This window comes from Sceloporus undulatus, chromosome 6 (assembly GCF_019175285.1).
Source record: "Sceloporus undulatus isolate JIND9_A2432 ecotype Alabama chromosome 6, SceUnd_v1.1, whole genome shotgun sequence".
Classification (NCBI taxonomy): Eukaryota; Metazoa; Chordata; class Lepidosauria; order Squamata; family Phrynosomatidae; genus Sceloporus; species Sceloporus undulatus.
The window spans coordinates 23,417,763-23,442,397 of record NC_056527.1 but is presented as its reverse complement, the minus strand read 5'-3'; the positions used below and the strand labels follow the sequence as shown (position 1 = coordinate 23,442,397).

At 40.2% G+C, this 24,635-nt stretch overlaps 1 protein-coding gene across 1 annotated transcript in view; it reads left to right on the top strand.

The window, feature by feature from the left end:
- KIAA1217 (KIAA1217 ortholog) overlaps positions 1 to 24,635 on the top strand; it is a 504,546-nt gene that overhangs the window by 468,003 nt on the left and 11,908 nt on the right. The window contains 7 exon segments of the mRNA XM_042471784.1: positions 843 to 1,024; positions 5,718 to 5,893; positions 15,666 to 15,796; positions 18,783 to 18,930; positions 20,688 to 21,171; positions 23,097 to 23,277; positions 24,134 to 24,285. Of these exon segments, the coding sequence (XP_042327718.1) occupies positions 843 to 1,024; positions 5,718 to 5,893; positions 15,666 to 15,796; positions 18,783 to 18,930; positions 20,688 to 21,171; positions 23,097 to 23,277; positions 24,134 to 24,285 (1,454 nt within the window).

Sequence of the window (24,635 nt, the reverse complement as noted above, 5' to 3'; positions counted from 1 at the left end):
AGTGTGGTGTAATGGCATGAAAATTGGACTATGGCTCTGGAGTTGGAATGCTGGCTTGTCCATGGAAACCCACTGGGTGACCATAGGCAAGTCACACTCTCTCATCCTCAGAGGATGGCAATAGCAAACTCTCTCTGAAGAAACTTGCCAAGAAAATCATGTGATAGATTCCCCATAAGTCAGAGATGACTTAAAGGCAAACAACACGTACAACACACAGTGGAGGGATGATTTTCAAAACATGAAAAACCTTCCAGACTAGTTCCTCCCTCTCTAGCAAAGTTTTCGGAATAATGTATAACTAAAAAACAGGTTGTGCCATTACCTGTCCATGTGTTATTGGTAAGCAAATGTCCTTATACTCTTGTTACTCCCAAAAGTATATGTAATACAGTTACTTTGAACACTGTAATTTGGTTGGACAAAAAGTATACATAATACGGTTATTTGTAACACTGTTATTTCTAAGTATTATGTGAGCTTACCTGAGTTCACTGGACTGTACTGATGAAGATCAGGTTCCATCAATTACCTGAGTGTGAAGGAGCATCTCTGTCTTGTTTAACAATTCATTCTGAATGCGATAAGCTGCCATTATCTCTGGATAATGTGTCTCTTTTCTATATCCAGTAACACAGTTTTTTTAACCATCACATCAGTTGGCGATTAAATTGAGGGGGAGGCAGTCTAGAATGTGACAGAACAATCTCTGTTATTGTTTTCACATCATCAAGTGAATTAAGCAATCTGTGAGAGCCCCAATGTTTTAAGATTGTTACAGGAGTGAGAAGGTGGCTGATCCTTCACTCTTAATGAAATCGTTTGCTACTGTTTGCTTTCAGGATCTGCTCATGTGTCTAGCAGGAAGAATTCATTAGCAGCCACTGAGGCTACTGCTACTGCTGCTCCAAATATCAGTCACTCCACGCCAGTGGGCTGCACCACTATGCAAGTCAGTCTCTTTGACATGAAGCGCAATGTGTCAGACCTACGCTTCCAGCTGCACCAGATGAGACAACTGCAGGTATTATTGCATCTTCATTCTTGGAAGAGAGATGCCTTCTGTGAAAACCTGATTCTCCTTTCCTTTTCAGGCAATGAAGAATCTTGTAGAACTTTAAAGGCTAACAGATTTATTGCAGCATAGGTTCCAGCAAATATCAGTGTGGCCAAAGAAATTTGCTAGTCTTTAAGGTGCTACACCATTCATTGCTGTTTTCACTACCACTAACCCTTCTGGAAATTGTTTCGCTCATTGCCTTTTTCCTGTTTAATATCTTCACACTGAAAATGGCAACTTGAAAGCTTTGCTCACAGAGAAATAGGAGAATTAAAATAGCAAAAATTAAAGGTTATAATAATATGCCTAAACAGCATTTGCTGTTCTGAAGTCAGTTTCAGACTTTTTACAAAACACTTGTGGTGTGATGATAGGGGATTTGACAAATTCTGTGCAGCCAAACATGGCAAGAGAAAAAGTTTTAAAAAATAATATTTTTATTCAAATACTGTACTACATTTTCATAACATAAAACTACATCTAAAATTACAGTAATAAAAACACACATTACAAGCAAAACAAAAAGCTTTACAATATCTATTACATCAACAAAACTGCACACAACTACTGTATAAGCTACTTAAGGATGCACAAATAACTTCCAACTTGCTAGTTCATGCCTATAATTATCTGCTATCTCTACACCCGCTATCTCCTCTTTGAAAAATATCAAAAAATTAACTAAATTCTAATAGTACTGTCGGTCATTAGTAAATGGCACAACTACCTGAAGGTGTATTCTACTGTTCTGCAAATCCTAAATTATTCTCCCCATTTCTTCTTCCAATAATTAACCACTTATTTCCATTGTTCATTAAAAGACCATAATTCCATCTCTTACAAGGGTGGTCAATTTATCCGTTTAAGCAAATTCATTACGTTTTATAAAACATTCTTCTTGAGAAGGAACAACTGGATTGTTCCATCTTTATGCATATAACACTCTGCCTTCTGTTACATTATATTGTACAATTTTCCCGTTCTTTTTTTCAATTTGTTCTTTCAGCAAGCCCAGGAAAAAACATTTTAAAAAATCAGGTTTCAATTGAACTGTGAAGTCCCTTTAAATGTTAATATTTCTTCCATTACTTTATGTATTTGCATCCAGAACTTTTTTGCTGTTCTGAAAGTCAACATATGATAAAAAGTCCCTTCTTTATTGGCACTTCCAATACACATTCTTAAAAACAGGGACGTAGCCAGGATTTTAGGAAGGGGGGGTCCAGACTAAGTGCCACCATTATAATAGGGCTTGGGCGCGGCAGCGCAGCAGCATGCACCATTCATTTTTCTAATGGAAGGGGGGGTCCAGACCCCAAGAACCCCCTCCTTGGCTACGTCCCTGTTAAAAAGAAAATGCTTTCAAATCATAACTCAAAGTGAATTTCAAACCCCTTTCCCACATCCATTATAAAAAGTTTTAAAGGTGGGAAAATTTGTGTTTACTATTTTAATAAATATTTACAGAAATACAATTTTAAAAGAAGTTAGGTACATCTCAGCAGAATCAGATCAGTGTCCCTAAAGCAAGTAGAGCTTGAAGTAGGAGTAATCCATTTCACATGAAGATTGCATTTAACTGTTGTGGATAATACCTGATTGATCTCTCCAGTAATTGATTGATCTATCTTCTATCCATGGATTAGTCTATCCCTTTAGGAATAAATCTGTGAGTTAAATTAAGAAAAATAGATTTCCCTTTTTGTACATTCTTTATCTAAGGCAGCTGTCCCCAACCTGGCACCTTGATTTAGCATGATCAGAAATTATGGGAGCTTTAATCCAACACGCCAACACATCTGGAAGGCACCTGTTTTGAGATGATAAAACCAATCATGTTTCAGATAGGAATATTTCATTGTACTGTGCCTTCTCTCCCCACATGCCTTAACTAACTTTGATCGTGCTCCACAGAAATTAGACTTTTCTTTACTGCCACTGCCACCATGCATGGCGTTCATCTGAAGAATAAAAAAAGATGTGCATAAACAGAGGTGGTTACTTTTCTCCATTGTGCCATACTAGAAAAGAATTTGTCAGATTTGTCCATTTCTTCATAAGCATGATGGAAGGAACTTTTTTAAAAAAAGAAGTCAAATGTGGAACAAAAGTGAAATGTGTTTATTCATCCATTCTTATCCGGGGATGTCTGGGTGCTCATCCTAGGCTATACCCATCTCCCATCCTCCCATAGAACTGGAGATCCACCCCAGAAACCATCCTCCCAGAAATATGAAATGTTGTATGATGGTTATTCTCTGGCATCAGTACTCACACATTTGGGGGGGGGGGGTCTAGGGCCAGAGGACTATGCCAGAAAAGGTTGGGGATATTTAGAAACCTTTCACAGCCTTTGATTCTTCCCTGCTGACATGAACCTGGTAGGGCTTTTAATTCTCTGAAGGTTACAAATGGTAGGATTGCTCTTTCCCCACTCTCATCACCATATAACACAGAAATAATAACTTTTATATGAACAATGGGGTCATGATTTTATAATGTGCTTCTGTAAGGCATAACTTTTGTTCCAGAAAGTATACATGCACGTAGTCAAAGACTGCTTTCCTAGAACGTGCTGTCTCTGTCCGAAGTGACAAACAATAGCAAAGAATAATAGCTCATCTTGTACTCTGGCATAGGAAAGATGAAGAGAACATTGTAAATATTTATGAAAAGGGTCTAAAGGTATCCTAGTGGGTGGTGTGTTCATTACAGTGCAAAGTGTTGGCTGACTTTTGTTCTAGTTTCACTCCTATTTTCATCTTCAAAGGGTTTCTTTGATGCAGAGCTGGACACAGTGCAGCCCTCCAGATGTTGGTGTACACTTCCCAGCATTCCTTAGTGTTTGCTATGGTAGTGGGGCTAATGAGAGTTATAGTCCAGCAACATCCAGAGGATCATGGTTTATCCACCTCTTTTGTTTAATACTTCAAAAGGGAAAGACATAAATATAATGAGGAACAAATAAAATTCCTCTCCCCAGCAATCTTTAACCAATTTGTCATTGACTGAGAAGATCCAAAACTCTGTGCTCACAAGAGATACAAGGAGCTCCCTAGGTGTAGCATTAGAAAGTTGATAAAACTGATTAGCAATGAATTCAATTTGAGTTGATTTATAGATGGCAAAAAATGTATGAAACTGTACACTGGACAAGGTAATGAGATAATCCAATCATACAAAGATTCCAAGCTGCAGGAAATTCGAGAGCTTCCTATTTGAGAAGTTGTTTTTAATTCAAGATTAAAAAACAAAGGGATGGTTACTGCCATTTTAATTGAGTTTGGAAGCAGTTTTAAAAACCAAAATCATGCATCTGTCTTGCATGGAGGCTTCCTTTCCTTTCTTTTTAACCTCTTGAATAGGAAGAATGAATTCTCAGATGCAAGAAAGGAGGAATTAAATCCCACTCCCCACCCCTTCTGTATTGGGTCCCTCCAAATTTATTTTAGAATAAAAAGAGGGAGAGAAAATCACTATATACTAAAGTATTTAACTTAATAGGTCATTTGACCTTGAGATTGGTTGGACTTATGTGCTGTTTGAATTTACCCATAACAGTATGGTCAAGCTGAATGGCCCACAGTTAGTCAGTGAATTTCAGGCTAACAGGATGAGTGGTATGAAACTAGCTTGTTGAAACACTACAATTGTATGTACAGCGTTGTGTAAATTTACAGCGCTTTATAAATAAAGGTTAATAATAATTATTATTATTCCAACCATTGACCATTCTGGCTAGGTTGATGGGAATGTAGTTTAACACATCTAGGTGCTCAGGTCAGGGATGATGTCAAAGCAACAGGGACTGTAGGGCCTAGAGTGTAAATAAGGGCCAGAATTCAGTAAGGGACTTGTGTGTGTGTGCACCTTATGACAGCCCCATTAATTTCATATAAAAAGTTTCCATAGGCAAGGAATATTCAGAGGTTGTTTTGCCAGTTCCTACCTCTGAAATATAGCCTGTGGCACCTGGTATTGTTTGGTGGTCTCCCATCCACTCCCATTTAGTCCAAAAAGGCTTTTCCAAGCTCTTCATTAAAAAGTGTGCCACCACAATAAATTGCAAGGAACTAAAAAAACATTGTATTTATCAGTGTTCTGCTGAAATTTGGGTGCATGGATTATACATTAAGACCATTTGTACTCTCCTTTCTTCCTTCTTCCTTAAAATGTTTAAAAGGTAAAGGTAGTCCCTTGACATGAATGTCTAGTCGTAACCGACTGTAGGGGGTGATATTCATCTCCGTTACTAAGGTGAAGAGCCAGCATTGTCAGAGACTACTCTGTGGTCATGTGGCCAGCATGACTGCACCGAACGCTGTTATCTTCCCACTGAAGTGGCACCTATTTATCTACTTGCATTTGCATACTTTCGAACTGCTAGGGTGGCAGAAGCTGGGACTAGTGACAGGAGCTCACCCCATCATGCAGCACTCAGGCCTCAAACTACCAATCTTCCGATTGTCAGAATTGGCATCTTAACCACTAAGCCATGAATTCCATAAAATAACATTTACTTATGCAAAAATGTTGTTTTGTTTTCAAAATGCATTCAGCCGTGAGTTGGTTGTTTATCCTTCTGAGCAATATGATATATTCAGATACTAGGAAAGTTAGGCAGGGAAAACTGAAGCTGATTTCTTTTGTGTAACAGCTGCAGAACCAGGAGACGCTCAGGGCTATGGTGAAGAAAGCTGAGTTGGAAATCAATGACAAAGTGATTGAAAGAGCAAAGAGGCTTGAAGATCCTGTGCAACGACAGCGACACCTGGTGGAGCAAGAAAGGCAAAAATATCTTCTCGAAGAGGAAAGGATCGTGAAGAATTTGTGGTGGGTGAAACTAGTCTCTTTTCACACTTTGGGTGGGATTTCCTTAGAGCAGATGCCTGTGCCATTTATAAAATATTGTCCAAAGTTTCATCCAGTGCTTGAATAGCAAGCAGCAGGTTCCTAATTCTACCCAACCCTACCCCTGCTGCTCTTAAAGCTAAGAGATTTAGCTTGTGGTGACCTTTAAGGGTTGTTGTTTTGTGCCTTCAAGTAGTTTCTGACTTGTGGTGACCCTAAGGCAATCATCATGGGGTGTTTTTTTTTTCTTGGATAGCATTTGTTCAAAGGCGATTTGCCTTTGCCTTCATCTGAGTCTGAGAGAGTGTAAGTTGCCCAAGTCCATCACTCAGATCTCTGCAACATGCTAGCACTCCTTTAAGGGTGGTACAGCTAGTATTCAAAGATGCTGCTGCTCAAAAGCCATCATGCAAAAATGAAGCAAAACAAGCATCAGCCTATGCAGTGGGAGACTCTGCAGTTGAATGTGTCTTGTTTTCGCTTAAATGCTGTCAGGATTCAGTGCCTGAAGCTGATTCACAGTGCTTTACCGCAGACTGTGCATCCATCCTCTGTACTTCAGGACATTCACAAGTAGGAGACCTGAAACATATATGTCTGCTTTTAAATTAACCAGAATTTCTTGTTTAGATCAAATTTGGAACACTGGTTAGTTTGACCTCTGGTTTGAGAAGAAGCCAGGGCCATGAACCATCCTTTAATCTTCTGTTAAACTTTTGTGTTGTTAGTGTTGTCATCAAGTTGACTTCTGCTTATGGTTTATGATTAAGCTTTAAACCAATTTTTAAATTAACCACTATTTCCTAAAAATAATGTAATAAAGAATCCTAGTTAATTTAAAAGCTAATGTTTCCAATCTTTTGACCATCATGCTGGGGAAGAAAGGAAGTGCATGTGAGCCTTAAACACATGTGAACTTGTGCATGTACCACTAAATTATTGATTACTGTTATATCTTGAACACATTTTGGGTGTCTCCTCCACAGTTCTGGACCTTGTGCTTGTCAAACAGCCTGGCCTCAGGGCTCTTTTCTTGTGTATAGTTCTTTGTCCTCTTGACCAGAAATATACACAAGGTTGTTGTAATTACACTATAAAACTGTAGTTCCCAACCTTTTCTATGCTTCACATCTCTAGAAAATGTTTGGTTAATGTCCTTTTGTATTACCCCTACAAAAGTAATAGCATATTTGAAGATGAAGAAGGCCAATTTCTAATTTCTGAACCATAAACTGAATCACATGCAACACTGCAAGTGAACAAATTGAACTTAAAAATGAACTTTTGACTCAGTGCATAAAATGCAAATCTAAATTGATCAATTATATTCTATTTATTCAGAAAAAATGAGTAATGACTCATAACTTGTCACTCAAGGACACAAGCCACTCTTTGTTGCACCCCCTGAAATTTCCATCTCACATCCCCTGGGAGTGCGGGCACCCCAGGTTGGGAACCCCTACTATAGAATCATAGGGTTGGAAGTGTCCTTAAAGGTAAAGGTAAAGGTTTCCCCTTTGAAATGATTGTCTAGTTGTGTTTAACTATAGGGGGTGCCGATGCTCATCTCCGTTACTAAGCTGAGGGAGCCAGCATTGTCAAAGCCAACTTTCATGGTCATGTGGCCAGCATGACTGCACAGAACGCTGTTACCTTCCCACCAAAATGGGAATTTGTGTTGGAAGGCTTCTATAGTGTTGGGAGTGTCCTTATGGACCACCAAATCCATGTGCAGGATCTCTAATTGAAGCATTCCCAGCAGATAGCTGTCCAATTTCTTTTTGAAGACATCCAGAAAAAGAGATCTCACCATCTCTCTAGGCAAATAGTTCCATTGCCAAATTGCTCATACTGTCAAGAGATTCCTTCTAGTGTTCAATCAAAATCTACTCTCCTACATCTTAAAACCAGTAGACCTGCTCCTATTCTCTGGTGCAACAGAGAACAGACCTACCCCTCCTCTTTATGCCACCAACGTATTTAAAGAGTGCAGTCACGTCACCCCTCTCTTCACCAAGCTGAACATGCCTAGCTCCTTCCATTTCTCATATCTTTTGTTGTCCATACCTCTTTTCATCCTTGTTGTCCTTCTCTGAACCTGCTCCAAATTGTCTATATCAGCGATTCCCAAACTTTGGTCCTCAAGATGTTTTGGACTTCAGCTCTCAGAATTCCTGACTGTTGGCCATGCTAGCTGGGGCTTCTGAGAGTTAAGGTCCAAAACACCTGGAGGACCAAAAATTGAGAATCACTGGTTTATATCCTACCTAAAATGAGAATTCCATAACTTAACTCGGTATTCCAGTTGAGGCCTGACCAGCACAGAATATACTCAATTATGTAAGAATCAGTTATAAGTATTTCAATTAATTCGGGAACAAGAGAATATGTTGGATTTATGGTTCACTAAAAGATAACTTTGACACCAAAAATGTGTATGTGGGTGGGCTCTTGCACAACAAGAATTTTTTTTCAAGAGATTTCCCAGATGATTTTGGCCACCATGTGCTTTGTTTGTTTTTGTTACATGTGTTTGCATGCACACTGTAAGTTTGCATTATTTACAGCATTTAACAGGAGATGAATCAGTGAGGTGTAGTAGCTTAAGGGTTGCTTTAGACGTGGGAAAATCAGATTTAGAAATAGCTACGCATCTGTGAAATTAAAATGGTTAACCACTCAGACATGATTGGTCTGAGACTTGAAAACATTAGTCTAGGCTACTTGCAAGGCTGACCCACTCATCAGACAGATTAAAGCTACTGCCTCAGATGGCACATACTCTACGGCATCAGTAGCAGTTGAAGTGAACAAGGCCAAAGTCTCAGTGGCAGTGAGCTGAACTCTTCACTAGCTGCACAGCTGCAAACTAGATAATGAAGACTGGAGTGGGTGATAAATGTTATCAGAAATATTGGAGTGAAAAAAATTCCTAAATTTCACACGATCCCTATGTGTCGGTGGAGGGGATATGCGATTCCTGTTTATCCATAGTTATCTGGGAATATCTGCAGTCAGTCATATTAGATGGGCTAAATGTAGGATATGATCTTCTAGTTATTCTTCTAAGTAGAGAAGCATTGATAAACCCTAGCTCCCGGAGGAATGGGCTAACACAGTGGTGCCCAAACATTTTCAAGCTACCACCCTCTTTTCTCTTGCACAACAACCCTAGCCCCCCCCTGTGTTTTTTTTTTATATATATATATATATTAGGTCTATAGTTTTACTGCAAATTCAAAATGACCAATCTCAGTTGCTGCAGTGACCAACCGTCTTCTCGCTTGTGCTGATTTTGTGGCAAAGGCTAATGTAGGCAAGAGGCTTCTCAGTCATTGCTGACTGGCTGCTTGGTCACTGCTTCCTGGGTGACCGAATGGAAAAGGAAAAACCCTTCCCCAGTGAGGAAGGACTCTCTGTCCTTTCTTGCGATGGAGAGGAGTGTAGCCAGTGTGTGTGTAGGAGGTTTACACATGCCACGTAATCTGGACTGGAGACTGGTGTGAATGATGAGAGATTTTAACTACAGGAGCTGCTGCAAGGAATAGGACTCTTTCCAAAAAAAATGACTCCCAATACTTCTCCCCCTCCTTCCCCAGAGACAAACATTGTTTCATCTGCTACATCTACTCTTGGCCTGTCCAATGAAAGAAAGTCCCGGCAAAGCTCACAAAGTTTAAGCAGGGTTCCAAATTTGAAATTCTTAAATGTTTTCGGCTTCAAATCCTAGAATCTCTCACCATGGGCCAGACTGGTTACTGTCTCTAGGAACTGAGGTCTGTACCAGTTGAAGGACCAAAGATTGAGGAGTACTGCTTTAGTGAAAGAGAATGTTCAGTTAGTTGTACTGAATCAGAGATCTCAACTTAAAGTGGAACTGATAAGTAGTGCAGCTACATGAGGCTGAAAGTATTTACAGTTATACCTCAGCAAAATTAACTGTTGATATACTTTGGCCGCATCATGAGAAGGCACAACTCATTACAAAAGGCAATGATGCTAGGAAAAGTAGAAGGCAGTAGAAAGAGAAGAAGACTGTGTGCCGGATGGCTAAATTTAATCAGGGACACTACAGGTTGGGCCTGTAGGACCTAAGCAGAGTAGTAGAGAATTGCTGGTCTTGGAGATGTCTTATTCACAGGGTCACCATGAGTCAAAATCAACTCAAGAGCACTTAACAACAACAATATCAGATTTAGGCATGTAACCTTCAAAAATAGTGGTCTTTCAGGTGTAGTCATTTTGTTAAATATAAAGTGGGTATACGCCATTATTCCAAATATTCAAATAAATTAATTCCCACATAAAGCTCTCAATTTGTTTAAATATAACATTTAACCAAACAAGTTAAATTCAGTAACATTATTTAGAGGAGTTCTACTTTTCCAGAAAACCCACATAACTTAATGCTACCAAACCTTGGGAAAGGTGGGGAAATAAATACCTGCAGCTCCCCTATTTCCAAAAGCATTAATTTCTTTAAGTATCACATTACAAGAAACATGTAAGTACATGTGTGAAGTGCCAGCAAATTGATGGGGTCCTTAACCACTAAGACTCTGGAGCACTTGCTCCATTTGCACCATTCATAATCCACCCTTACCTGTTCCCAGTAATATTTAACTGGTAGTCCAGTCAGCTTCTGCATAGAGAAGTGAGTACCAGCTTGTCCTTCTGTTCAGAGAGCAAAATTTCTTGTACTGATCTTGGCCACTTTTAGCAAGGACAAGATAACATTACAGTCACATAAGTAGAAGTTTTAAATTCCACTGACCTCAGTGGGACTAACTTTCTAAGTAATTATGCCTTGGACAGAAGCCTGACAGTTTCTAACAAGAGGTTTCTTAATATATTTAATTGATCTCATGTTATTGACTGGCCAGAGGCTTAAACTGCTTTTCAGAGAAGGTGATGTATACTTTTGCTGATTAGACTGAAATGAAATCAATAACTTGTTCAAATCATTCTTTCTCCAAATGTGCATTTTGTTAGTTATTCATTAGCAAATTAATTGCTTTTATTATTCTTCCTAATTTACAGATAGCTGTATCTGCAAGACAGCTTCTTAACTGTCCAGGTTGATTTTATTATCCATGGCTTTCTGACATTTTTAATCATAGTGCTCTAAAATAGTGTATGGTGTTATTTACAACCATCTAGACTCAGGGTGATTGTAAATAAGACTATATTCTAGATTGTAGAGGCGACACAGATCCTGTTAGGTGTTGTGATTTAAAGAAAAATATCCAACCTTTAATGGAGTCCCGTGTTAATTTGCACAGTAGCTTCCTGTATAACATTTGTATGTTAAAGAATTCAGCTGGAATCCTCTGTTGCAGTTATGAATATGTAACCTATAAGTTACACACTCATAAAATCTCTGATTGTCAAGGAAGGACTACCAATCATTTCCCCCCTGCAAGGGCCTTCCTTTAGCACACAGGCTCTCAACCTTGGGCTTTCCAGATATTTTAGACGTCAACTCCTAGAATCCGTCACAAATTGTTTTGCTGTCTGGGGTTTTTGAAGGTGAAATCCAAAATGTTTGTAGGGCCAAACACTGATTTAGCATATAGAAAAATTTAAAGAAGTAACCAGAACAGTCTAATGCATTCCTGATTTGAAGAGAGGCTTATGCAGGCTGAAGGGGGGGGGGGGGGACTCTACAGGCCTTAAAAAGGTGAGGTAGCAAAATAATGATGAAATTAATACCTTCCAACTTTCCTGATATGGCTGGCACCGTCCTGATTGTTCTTTTATCACCCAACTTTTCCAGTTGCTTTTAAAATGTAACATTTCCCCCTTTTGTTCTCATCTTGTTTTAGTTGCTGCAGACCAAGTTCAAAGTGCAAATGTACTTTGCACTCAGTTAACTCAGGCCCCATTCTCACTAGCCCATTTGCTCTGGACAGAACTGGGCAGATCTGGTTGCCCCTATACCAAATCTCCCCAGGTAGAAGTTCTGACTACCCTTTACCTTGATCGATGCAATTTGCCCCTCTGAAGTTCACATTTGCAGTACCACTTTAAAATGGAGTGTCCTTTGTTGTCAATCAAATTCACTTCCGCTTTCGTCAAAGATGGCATATCCTACAACCATTGGCCAACCGAATGGATGCTTCCCCCCCTCCTTTTTAAAAAAAACCTGGTGGTAGTGTGCGCATATTCTGTCAACTTGTCACATTTAAATACCTCCTGGTGTGTGTGTGTGTGTTGTGTGTATTTGGGTCATTACAGATTATGGCAACCCTAAAACGGCCCCATCCTGGGGTTTTCTCAGCAAGATTGGTTCCAAGGAGATTTGCCATTGCCTTTACCCTAAGGCTGAAAGAGTGTGACTCCCCCAAAGTCATGGGTTTCCACAGCCTTCTCTCTGAATGCCAGCCTCTAGCTTCCCCTTCACTTCCAGCCCAGCATTTCCACCTCTTTGGAATCTCTTCCCTACCCTTCCCTTCAAGCCCAGTGCCATTTCTGAAGCCCTTGCCTCCCCCAAAGATGCCAACCTCTTCCCTTCCCTTCGCTTCCAGCCCAATGCCACCTCTGAAGCTCTTGCCTCCCCCTCGGATGCCAGCCTCTTCTCTTCCCTTCCCTTCAAGCCCAATGCCACCTCCAAAGCCCTTGCTTCCCCCACAGATGCCAGCCTCTTCCCTTCTCTTCGCTTCCAGCCCAATGCCACCTCCGAAGCCCTTGCCTCCCACTCCCCCGGATGCCAGCCTCTTCCCTTCCCTTCCAGCTCAAAGCATTCGCATAATCTATAACAACAACAACAAATGTCACTTGCAGGGGAGGCAACCTCAGAATGCCATCTCTGCTTTCCTTCCGATTGCCACCCCAGAATGTCATCTCTCCTTACATACACATATGTAGCAAAAGCATTCACACATTGTTTCAGTTTGACAAATTTAAAAGGGAACACAAGCATTCGCATAGTCTGTCACACACATGCACAAAAAACAATTTTTAAAAAATGCCGCTTGCAAAGCGACCGGTGTGAGAAGGGAGGCATGTTCCACCCACTGCTCTCCCTCTGACCTAAATCCCTCCCCTGAACTTGACCCGATCATGACCGGGGCCAAGTTCACATTTGCCGGCAGCAGGGAAGAAATGGGTTTTTCAAAAAGAAACAGGAAATAATCCACTTTTGGAAAAACCGCTCTAAGGGGGATTTGCCCTGGATCAGGTGTGCAAGACCCTAATTCTGATGTGTTTAAACCGATGCCAATGGGAACTTCCCACTTTTAATCCGGATTTCAATTCAGTACAAAAGGTAATCTGATTGGCCCCTCAGGTGCTAAGAAGGGGAGAGAAAGGGAAGGAATCTTGCCCTTCCCAGTAGGCTCATCAGAAGAGGATGAGGAGCCTTTCACACATGTATTTACATGTTTCTTGAAATGTGATACTTTAAGAAAAATCAAAGTGCTGTAAAGCCTCTCCTAGCTTGTCTATTCTTTCTCATTAACTTTTGTCATTTTGAACACACTCTGATGCTGCTTGCCCACATGTCCCAGTTTTCATCTGTGAAATATTGGAGGGTATGGAAATGGCCAATTGTGCACACACTACCTACAGTGGCTTCAGAGGCACTATTGCCTTTTGAGGGGCAAAATAATACTTTTTCAGCTTCTCCGAACTGAAGATGGGTGGAGGCATTGAACTAGCTGTCGGAGAATTTGGCCCTCCATAGTCTCAAAGGAAGAGTGGCCAATGTCCTCCTCTTCCAGGATATGTCCTCCATTTCAACCTTCTGCTCAGGAGGAATTTCAAAATGTCCCCCATTTTGAGCATGACTAAAAAGCATGAATTTATATCAAACCTTTTTATTTGGTAATTTCATACATTTTTCTTGAATGTCCTACATTATAAGGTGCCTTGTCCGCCTTTGTGGTTATGACATCTGGTCACCCTGCTCAAAGGGCAATTCAGCTTCTTGTCCTCTCCTGCAGATGCTCAACTTGCTTCTAATTTTGTGGAGCATATTTTCCTTGAAAAGCATTGCTTAAGAAATCAATTTTCTCTAAAAAATGAGGGAACACATTTCCAAGACCAAAGAGCTTCTTGAAACAAATAATCAAGTAGATTAAATTGATATGTGCATGTTTACCCTGATAAAATCCACCTGACTTCAGAGGGATTGAGTCAGTTTAGGATGCATGTGAATGCACTTAGTTTGAATTGTGAAGCTGTGATGGAAACTCATGTGCCTATTTTCTTAGCTGGCATACCTACTCTTCTCTGTGGTTGCCCTCAGAACCAGTTTTGTGAATTAGTTGCAGAAACTGACTGCGCAGGGGGCTGATTAGCTGGCAATTGGTCAGAGCCAGTTCTCCAGAGCAGTTCTGCAACTGGTTTAATATTGGTTTACTTTAAAAAGAAAAAAAAAGAACCATGGGGATATAAAATGTTTCATTAATAGGTGACTTGATTGTGAAGTGAGATGCGGCTGTGCATTGCAGAAACAAATGCCTCCCTCATCATTTAAAAAAATGTGCTGAAGTAAGATGGAGGGAGGGAAGGAGAGAGAACATGTGTATGCTTAGTGAGGAGAGCCGAGAGCGTAGAAGCAATAAATTAGGAAAAGACTAAATCTGAGCTGGAAACACTGTGACCCTCTAGATGTTGAACTGCTACACCCATCAGTCCTCACCACTGAGTGGGCTGTGTGGGGCTGATGGGAAATCGAGTCCAGACAATATATTGAGGGCTTAACATTCCCCAGTCAGAGGCTAAGCAGACAGTCCTTGGTCCTGCTTTGCTCCAAATTCCCACCTAAAGTTGCTGCTTCTTTAGGAAAAGCAGCTGTTGGTCTTATACAGACACACACAACACATGTATAGTTCACATCTGCATAGCAAACATGTTGTTGTTGTTCTGTGCCTGCAAGTCATTTTTGACTTATGGCAACCTTAAGGTGAATCTATCACAAGGTTGTCTTGTCAAGTTGCTTCTTTGCCATCCCCTGAGGCTGAGTGAGTGTGACTTGCCCAAGATCACCCAGTGGGTTTTTATGCTCAAACAGGGAATGATCCCCTGATCTCCAGAGTTGTGAACTAGTGCTCAAACCACTTCACCACGCTAGTTCTCACATAGTAAACATATAATATGATTATACTGTACTATATTTAATTTCTTTCTCTGTAAGATGGAACATGCTGTTCATTTGCTGCCACCTAATGGTTGTCCTTGAGACTTCTCAAAGATTCAATTTTCTGTTGTGCCAGTCTTCAAACTGGTTGCTAAAATCCTGTAAAGAACAGAATCCTTACCAGTTTTTTTTATTGTCTGCTGATACAAAACAGGCATGTGTGAAATTCGAGTTCCTCTGAGTGGCTTGCTCTACAATTGATATATTGGTTTTATTGCTGTAATTTGTGTTTATATGCTTTGTATTTTGATGGTTTTTTTATATTGTATATGTAAATGTTGTTAACCGCTTTGATTTCTAGAAAAGCGGTATATAAATAAAATTATTATTATTATTATTATTATTATTATTTTCTAGATCAGGTATTTGATCTAGAATCCAATTAATAGTCCCAGTTAGAGCAGATGCATTGGATTGGTTGCTGTTGTTATTTATGTAAATCATATTACTCAACAGATCTATTCTGATAGGTGGTATAAGTACTTCTATGATTTGGAAGGTATCCCAGGTATAAAGAATAGCTCTTATCTGTCATGTTACTTATTCTCAAACAATAGCCTTTGAACATCTTCAAGCATTAGAGTTTAACTCAACTTTTTTTATCTCTTCCAGTGAGCTGGAAAGTTTTGTTGAAGATCTGAAGAAGGAATCTATGACAACCAATCGGATAGTTACCTTAAAAGATGTTGAAGATGGAGCTTGTCTCTTACGGCAAGTTGGAGAAGCTGTTGCCAACCTCAAAGGTGTCTTTTAGGTTTTCTTCTTCATTTGTTTTGGTTGCCTTCTTTACAAAGGTGGCTGTTATGCACCCACTTTAAGCAAACTCAGGATCAATGAGACTTAACTTTTAGGTACCAATTTATCAATTTTAAGCAAAACCATTTACTTATAAGGGATTAGAAGCTAGTTTCAAAAAGCATGTTGCATCTTCTAGATGCATAAACACATATCCTACACACTTTAATATCCAAAAGTTTCTTGAACCTTCTCACTAACCTGCTGCTAACCCAAAATGGAATTAAAGTAACTGGGTTGGAGGTTTAACATTGAACATATGAATGTGCATGGGACATGATGTCTTCCATGAGTATAAAAGAAATGGCTGCCTGGTAGCATGCCACAGTAAAACATGTTGTATGCATGATTAACCTGAACAGTCCCTGCTAGTGTTATATTAATACCTAAGTTCTTTAATTTGTCCCAAAACATTACTGTTTAATGTCCAATGAAGTCTCTTCCAAATTTGGGGAATAACCCTATCATTTTAGATTCTGCTAAATTTATAAGGAGAAGTTCTTATCACAGTATGCTTCAAAAGCTTTAAGCTCAGTTGGGTTGAGAATAATACTACAGCTCATTTTCAGATAGCAACAAAGGGCTATGTGAAGGAACAAGCTTTGGGAAATGACTACCCACTGTCCTCAAAGTAGGGGACAGGTTATTCATAAACAAATTCAAAAGTTAAGAAGACCACAGACACCCGCATTTGACATCCCCTGTTGGTGTTAGCTTCAGCAGACAATTTGTTCTAAAAAACTCAAAGGATCTGTGTATTTGACCAAATGCATAACTTTTGGATTATAAGAGTCTTATCCAGTTTCTCCCACAATAGTTTCCTAAACATAGAATCAAAAGCCTCTTTCATATTTTTTTAAAGAGGCTGTGAACACTTTTATACCACTTGAGTTGCTAAATGCTTCTGTTAAGTGGGTGATCTATGTGAAACTGTTCAGGATTTGGGCATTTCCCCATCAATTCTATTCTTACATTACCTTGCAGAAGTATTTCTTACCTTTGCTTTTTTCACATTTTGTTATGTTACAATCTGAAACTGAAATCAGTTCAGTTGACATTGTTATCACTTGATGTACAGAAGATACTCAATAGTACAAAGGTGCAAAATACATATTTTTATTGTGGCAAAACAAAAAAAATGTACTTGGTGATGTGCTTAACTTAAGAATAAATGTCATTTGACATCCAGTGGGTCAAATGATCCAGTCCAGAGCTCTAGACTTACTTCAGAACATATGTTTTTCACCAGCTCTGCTCTGCTTTACTGGTATTATTTGGTCAGTCCACCCTGCCCTCCATTCCAAGATTGACAGAAGGAACCTTCAAGAAGGAGAATAGCTGGATATAAATGTCCTTTTCCCTTGTTGTATACAGTACATAATTGCATCCATAACTCTGCCCATTTTTTCTCTCTGCCCACACCCACTTCTGAATCATGACAGGTTTTGACCAAGGACCTTGACAGGCAAATATTTTGTCCTTACTGGTGTAAAATATTGATAAAGAGCATCTGCTGGCTCTCCCATTCTCTCTCTTTTTTCCCCACTAGGCTAAAAAAAAAAGAGAGAGAGAATGGGGAGCCAGCAGATGGACAATACATCAGAAAGTAGAGGAGGTGTTCAGAAGCCATAGAACGGACACTAAACAGTATAGAAACTGCTAGCATTCAGCTACTATTAACTCATTCAGCAGATTCATTTAAGCCAACGGTTCTCCAGCTTCTTCCCCATTATAATTATAAGTGAGATCCTAGATTACATTCATAACTATATAAATGTAGCTGCAAATGCCCTAGGGAAGCAGCCCCCCCCCCCCCCTCCCATGGAGAAAGCTGTTCTGTGAGACAAAGATCTGTGGTGCAGGCAAATGGGCTACTTCAGAATGATGAGGCTAGCCAACTCTCACCCCCGAGATGCAGTGCAATGAATTCTTTCCTGCCTCTCAGTCACGGTGAAATGAGAAGAAACTTCTTTTCATTGCACTGTGGCTTTGGGGTAGGAGGAGGCTATCTGTATCATTCTGAAACACTGCAGGCCTCTGTCACACAGGGTGGTTTCCTCGAGCTTAAGAAGGTACAGTGGGTTCTTAGTATCTGCTGGGGTTTCGTTCCAGGATCTCCCATGGATACCAAAATCTGTGGATGCTCAAGTGCCATTAAAAACAGTGGCACAGTGAAATGGTGTCCCTTAGAAACAATGGCAAAATCAAGGTTTGCTTTTGGGAATTCATATCATTTTTGAATATTTTCAAGTCGTGGATGATTGAATTCATGGATTTTTTTATCCATGGATTCAACCATCCACTTGAAAATATTCAAAAATAATATGATACAGAGAGCTGACTGTATTTACAATCTTGGCAATAGTGCCACAGTTATGATTACATACCATTCTACTTACAAAGCACTTACAGATTCACAATTCTCAGTTATGAATCCATAACTGCAATGCAGGATGCCAGCCACAGTATTTAGTTTCTTAACATTGTATTTTATTAATTGCTACCTTGAGCTACTCAAGACAGCATACGGAAGTGGTAGTTTCATTAATAGGTTGATTAATTCCTCGTTGATTGATTGTGCTGTCCCTGTACTTTCCACCAGCTGTTGAATGGCTGTAGTTGAGAGGCTGTCACAGCAAAATAGTGAGTTCAGGGGGAGTTTTGGTTGTTGCAGTTGGAGGAAGAGAATACCAACCTTGATAACAATAAAAAAATACACGAATAAAATAAACAATAAAAAGACAGATGTGTGTTGCAGTTATGTTTGCATATGTCACAAACAGGATGACAACCAGCGGGTTGTGTATGATTAATAATCTGATACCCCTGGAAGTTTCTTTGCCTTGCATTTTTCTCTTTTGGTGGATATATAAACCCATGTTGGTCTCTGACCTTTTTTTAAAAAAATCACTTGGCTTGTGTTTTGTTTTACAGGTGAATTTCCAACGTTACAGAATAAAATGCGAGCCATTCTCCGCATTGAGGTGGAAGCTGTGAGATTTTTAAAAGAGGAACCTCATAAACTGGACATTCTCCTAAAGAGAGTCCGCAGCATGACTGATATACTCACTACTCTCCGGAGGTGATTTCTTGGTTTATTTAAATGAGTCCTAACACGTTGTTGGTATTTACATAGATTTACATGTTTATGTAAGTTCTTAAGGCATCATACTCATTACACATATTTTAGAAATATGCAGACATAGCACTATGATGTCACACCTATTTTAGGTACTGACATTCTACTCCTGTTCCATATGTCACATCTCATCCTAGATATGACCACAGATGCTATCTGTAAAACAATTATGTAACAATTTTATACCAGTATATTATTTTCATACTGGTTTTAAATATAACTCAAAAGCCAGGAAATTTAATGTACATTTTTATCCAATAAGGGCCAAGTATGTGCTGTGGCTCTCCTGTAATCGCCCTTAGGAATCATCGTTTTGCTGTTATAGCATCCCCCGCAGTCATTCCTTTGCTCATGGAGAGTGGATGGAGATTGGAGAAATGTCTGTGTCCCCATGGCCAAATGCAAACCAAGGTCTTTTTCTGTTGAGATCTGCTAGGGGCCTCCAGAGATCTCAGCTGATGATGTCAACAGTTTGGATCTGGCTGTTGAATCGCTTTGATAGTAGAGACAGTACAGCATCCTGCACTGCACCTAAAACAGGTTTACAGGCCACAGGACAGATTGTGTTGTACAAACAGTTCTCTTCTCCACCACCTTTCTATTGTTCAACGTCCACTACAGCATCTGCCACTTGAGGCAGCTGCTTCACTTTGCCTAATGGTAGGGTGAGCCCCATTGGCAGTCCATAATTCAACATGTTAAGGAATGTGGTAGATAGTAGTATATTTTATAAGGAAAGCAATTAGCTTTCTCAATCAGAAGCTGAGAAACAACTAATCCCATCCCACCCACACAAGGATGTACCAGATAAGGTTTATTTGTAAAAACACATGAAGTAGGTTTACCTGCAAACACCAAAGGTTTAATAACGTCTATGGTGAGAGGCTCTGTAAAGTGTTCTTCTAACCTGGAGGAGAGAGAGTGAGAGCTGCAGACTACAAAAAGGAGGACAAATGAACTCAGACTAACTGGTGCAAGTAGAGTAAATGTGTGGCAAAAACCAACAAACAGGGAATGATGTAAATGCATGTTGTGTATAATCTCTTAGACAGGCACACAAACTAATAACGACTGAATATAGGCATGCTGAAGTTTCAAGCTGCTCCGGTTGTTTTTGTAACAGAGAAGCAGGATATAAATTGTTGTTGTTGTTGTTGTTATATCTCTAACACAGCAGCCAATCTTACAAGATTCCTGGCATGCCAGGTAGGCCTACTGATAGATGTCTGCACCCATTTGCATAGATACTTGCACTCTTTCCTCTGAATTGTGGTATCCCCCCTGTCAGAAATCTACAAAAGTATCTGAGTCTCTTCTGTCAAAAAATTTTAAAAAACATATTTGGTATTCAGTGCCTTTGTTCCATACATTTGTATCTTGTGCAAAATCTGTTAAAAATGACATTTTTTGGACTACATCTCCTATTCTGGGAGTTGTGATCCAAAAACATATCTCTTCCTAGGCTCTGACTTTGTGTGAAATATATGTTGCTATATTGCCTGTTGCCAGAGCAGTGCAAAAACAGTATTGTGGTCCTTTCCTTTTATTCACTTAACAGAATTATGATAATCAAGTCATTATGTTCTTCACAAAACATAAAGTGTATTTGAGCTTATCTTTCACTAGAGGGAACCCTTTCATGAAAAGCTGAGCCAAGTTCTGTTAATTGTATTTCACAGCATGGGTGTTTCTTTCTGCAGGCATGTTACAGATGATCTGCTAAAAGGTGTGGATCCTTCACAAGCTGCCCAGTACAATGCAATAGAGAAAGCCACAGCAGTGGAGGTTCTGAAAAACCAGGAAGACGCTGGAAACAGCCACACTAGTCCCCAGAAAAATGTAGCTGAATCTCCAGCAGAGCCCCCAGTCAAATCAGAAGTAATGCCTGTCTCCACAGTGACAGTCCATCATGTCCAGAGTTCCCCAGTGGTCATCCATCAGTCTCAGCATTCCTCAACATTAGTCAGTCAGGCTCACAATTCTCCTCTCCCCACAGTGGGATCACCAGGGTCAAACCATCCAGCCACGGCTGTGTCAGAGTCTACAGCAGTGATCTCAGCAGTTGTTCAGCCAACACAAACACCCCATTCACCGCAGGTATCGGTTAATGGCTCCACCATGCAAAGCCTTTTTATTGAAGAACTTCACAGTGCCACTACAAGGAACAGAGCATTATCCATTGAGGTACAGTGTACATTTAAAGGTTGGGAGGGTTTGCTGAACTGCAGAGATATGCATCAGGGCCATATCTTGGCATTAATTAATCAGAAATAACTACAGTGGGACCTGGGTATCTGCGGACTTGCCATCTCTGCATTTGAGCATCTGTAGACGGCAAGCTCACATTGCCACCAATAGCGGGACGTGCACATGGTCATGCCACCATTAGGAACAATAGGGCTTTACCTGAAGTCCTGTTGTCCATAATGGCAGCGCGGCTACATGCACACACCACATTGAGGACAACAAAACTTGAGCATCCACGGATTTTGTTATCTGCAAGGGGAGGTGTCTAGAATGGATTCCCCATGGATACTGAGGTTCTGCTTTAATTAGTTGTGATTCCCTTTTCTCAGTAATAAAGATACACCTGTTACATTAGGATTATAACAAGGGATAACACCACTACTTTTGTGATATAAAGCAATGTTCAGATACAGTGTGTTGTCTTACTAATTAATGTGAAAGGGGAGGCGGGGGGAAGGCCAGTAAGTGAAGAAAACTACCAAGGTATTCTACATCAATATTCTACATCATCCAGAATATGCAACAGTTACATAACTGTTCTATATTCACAGTTGGTACTTGGGCATGACTGTGATACTGTTGCCATGATTGTAACTCCCCCTTTCCATTTACATTACTGGATATCAGCTGCATGGGGAAAAAGAGGTCTTGTGATGTCCTATAGCAAGTCCTGTTTCTACCTAACTCAAAGAACAGACTTCATGGATTAATCCAGGAAATTTTATTGGAAAATTAGGTTCAGCACTGTAGCAAGTTTATTGACAGTTCTGAGGGTACAACTTAGCTTTCACTTTTAAGAACTCCCCACAATTTACTCCAACCACAAACCTGCACACTATCCCACACAGTCCAAAGCAGCTTAACAGCTTCCAGCCCCACAGTTTCCTTCCCAGCACACAAGATCAGTCCAACATGGCTACAGAGCAGCAAAAGAAGCTTTTACATGGCCGAGAGCCCTGAGTCTGACAGATGAGGCACCATGGGTGAATTACATTTCTATCAGGTTTCAGGGGTTGGGCAAGGAGAGGTTACTTACTATACTTAACTAAGTAACTTATGTAGAATACTAGCCCAGGTTATCCCAGAATGAATTATACCAGATTCTGTCAATTACTCACATTTACTCAGTCCGCATGATGTGGAATTTGGATGAGCAACATGCATATCGTCTGCATAGGACGGTGGTGATTTCTTTCACTGGACAGAGTTGCACATATGGAAATGCTCCCACTGATGAAACACATGAGGTAACTATTCTGGGCAGCACAGCATCATGTGTATATCAAAACCAACAAGATTTTGGCTTGAGAGCAAATAGGTACAACGGGCAGATTTTTGGCAGTGAAAACTGGCAGAAAGAGTATCTCTGCCTAATTGATTTATATATAGCAGGAGTGCACAATGGCCCTAAAAGGATGGTGTCACACCGCCCCTTTGAGCACCAGGTCAGGGCCACGGCAACCGTACATTGTGGCCCCGATCTGGTGTTTTTCTGTGCCAAAAAGAAGCAGCAAAGTGCTGCTGCTTCTTGGCCTGGAAAAAGGGTACCCTTGCCACTGCAGCGGCAGTTTTCAGTGCTCCTTTTGGTTTGCGGTGTATAGTTGCCATGCTGCTGGAGGCAGGCGGCATGGGAACAGAGTTGAGGCATGTGGCATGCAGCCGCTATGCCCCCACTCCACCATTATGCCCCCACTCCACCTTTTGGCAGGTCTGTTTAGCTTCTATGTTAGCTAGGGCTGCTGAGGCTTGCAGTCCAAAACCACCACACATTCTTCACAGTATCAATGTTTACCATTACATAGCAATTCAAGCTAAAGCAGAATTCAAAATACAACTTTGAGTGTTGGTATCTTTTCTATTAGAAAGCAGAGAAGAAATGGGAAGAAAAAAGGCAGAACCTGGATCACTACAATGGAAAGGAGTTTGAAAAACTCCTGGAAGAAGCACAAGCAAATATCATGAAATCAATCCCAAACCTTGAGATGCCTCCACAAGGAACAGCTCCACTAAAAGCCAGTACAGTGGAAAAATTAGAATCCTCTGGTAAGGTTTTGGTACAGCAAGGTATTCATGATTTAAAACAAAAAGAAGACAGGATTTTCTTTTTTAATATATATATATATATATAATAAAATAAGAAACTGAACAACAAAATCAACCCAAGAACAGTATGTGAACAGATCACAAGGTTCAAACAATGATGATGTTTTAATGCAGATGGATCTGTTCAAATTGGTCCTTGAACAGATCAAGCCTGAACTCTCCCTGAAAGCTCAGATGATTAAATTGAGGCTATCGTACTTTGACCACACGATGAGAAGGTATGATTAGTTAGAAAAGACAATAATGCTAGGGAAGGCAGCGGGCAGCAGAAACAGAGGAAGACCATACCCCAGATGGCTACTCAACCAGGGAGATCACTGGCATGAATCTGCAAGACCTAAGCAGAGCAGGGGAAGATCAGGAGGCTTGGAAATATCTCATCCACGGGTTGCCATGAGTTGAGGTTGACTCGAGGGCAGCTACTATCACTACCACCAACAACCCATGCAACCTCCTTGTAAACATTAAAGACATTTAATGATTGATGTATAAGCTCTAAAGGGTTTACTTTAAAGGCATGCTATGCAGAGCTAGGCAGTCTCTGCCCTGTAAAGAAGTATCTTATAAAGTAACATGGAGCTCACTGCAGCTGAAGTCCAGCATTTTTAGGTTCTATAAAGTGATATTGATCAATGTTTGTACATTGAGTATGGAATACATGCTTAATTTAGCATGAAGTGCATGCTTAAATTTATCTCATTGCAATACACAGTACACATAAATCGCTAATTTTCGGAGCAATAGGACATATTTGCAAAACCACTATATTGACAGTCCCATCTTTTTACATTTTCAGTAGAGACTTTGAACCCAGAACAGGACACAGAAAAACCAGTGAAGTCTCCACCGCCTCCGCCTCCACGTCGCAGCTATCTGGTAGGATCTGGACTAAGCACAAGATTGGGTGAAGTCAGCTACATGGCCAGGAAAGACAACATTGTGGCCAAGGTTTGATGATGGAGGCAGTTTAGCGAAATTAAATATCTGATACAGGAGATTTGGCTGGAGAAGACAGAATTTTTCTTATTTTAATCAGCAACATGGTGGGGTGGGGGGTGCCAGGACTCAAAACAAGCGCCAGGCAACCCGAGCATATCATCCTCTTCAGATGTGGGTTGTCTTGCCTGCCTTCTCATTTATGACAATTAAGAACCCAGCTCACACTCTCCTTCCATTATATGTATGCCGAAGAATCTTTTTTTAAAAATTTCAAGAACCCAAGCATCTTACACAGATGGAACAAACTGATCAGAGAGAACAATTCCATTAGAAACCTTTGAAGTGAGTTCTTGTTTGCT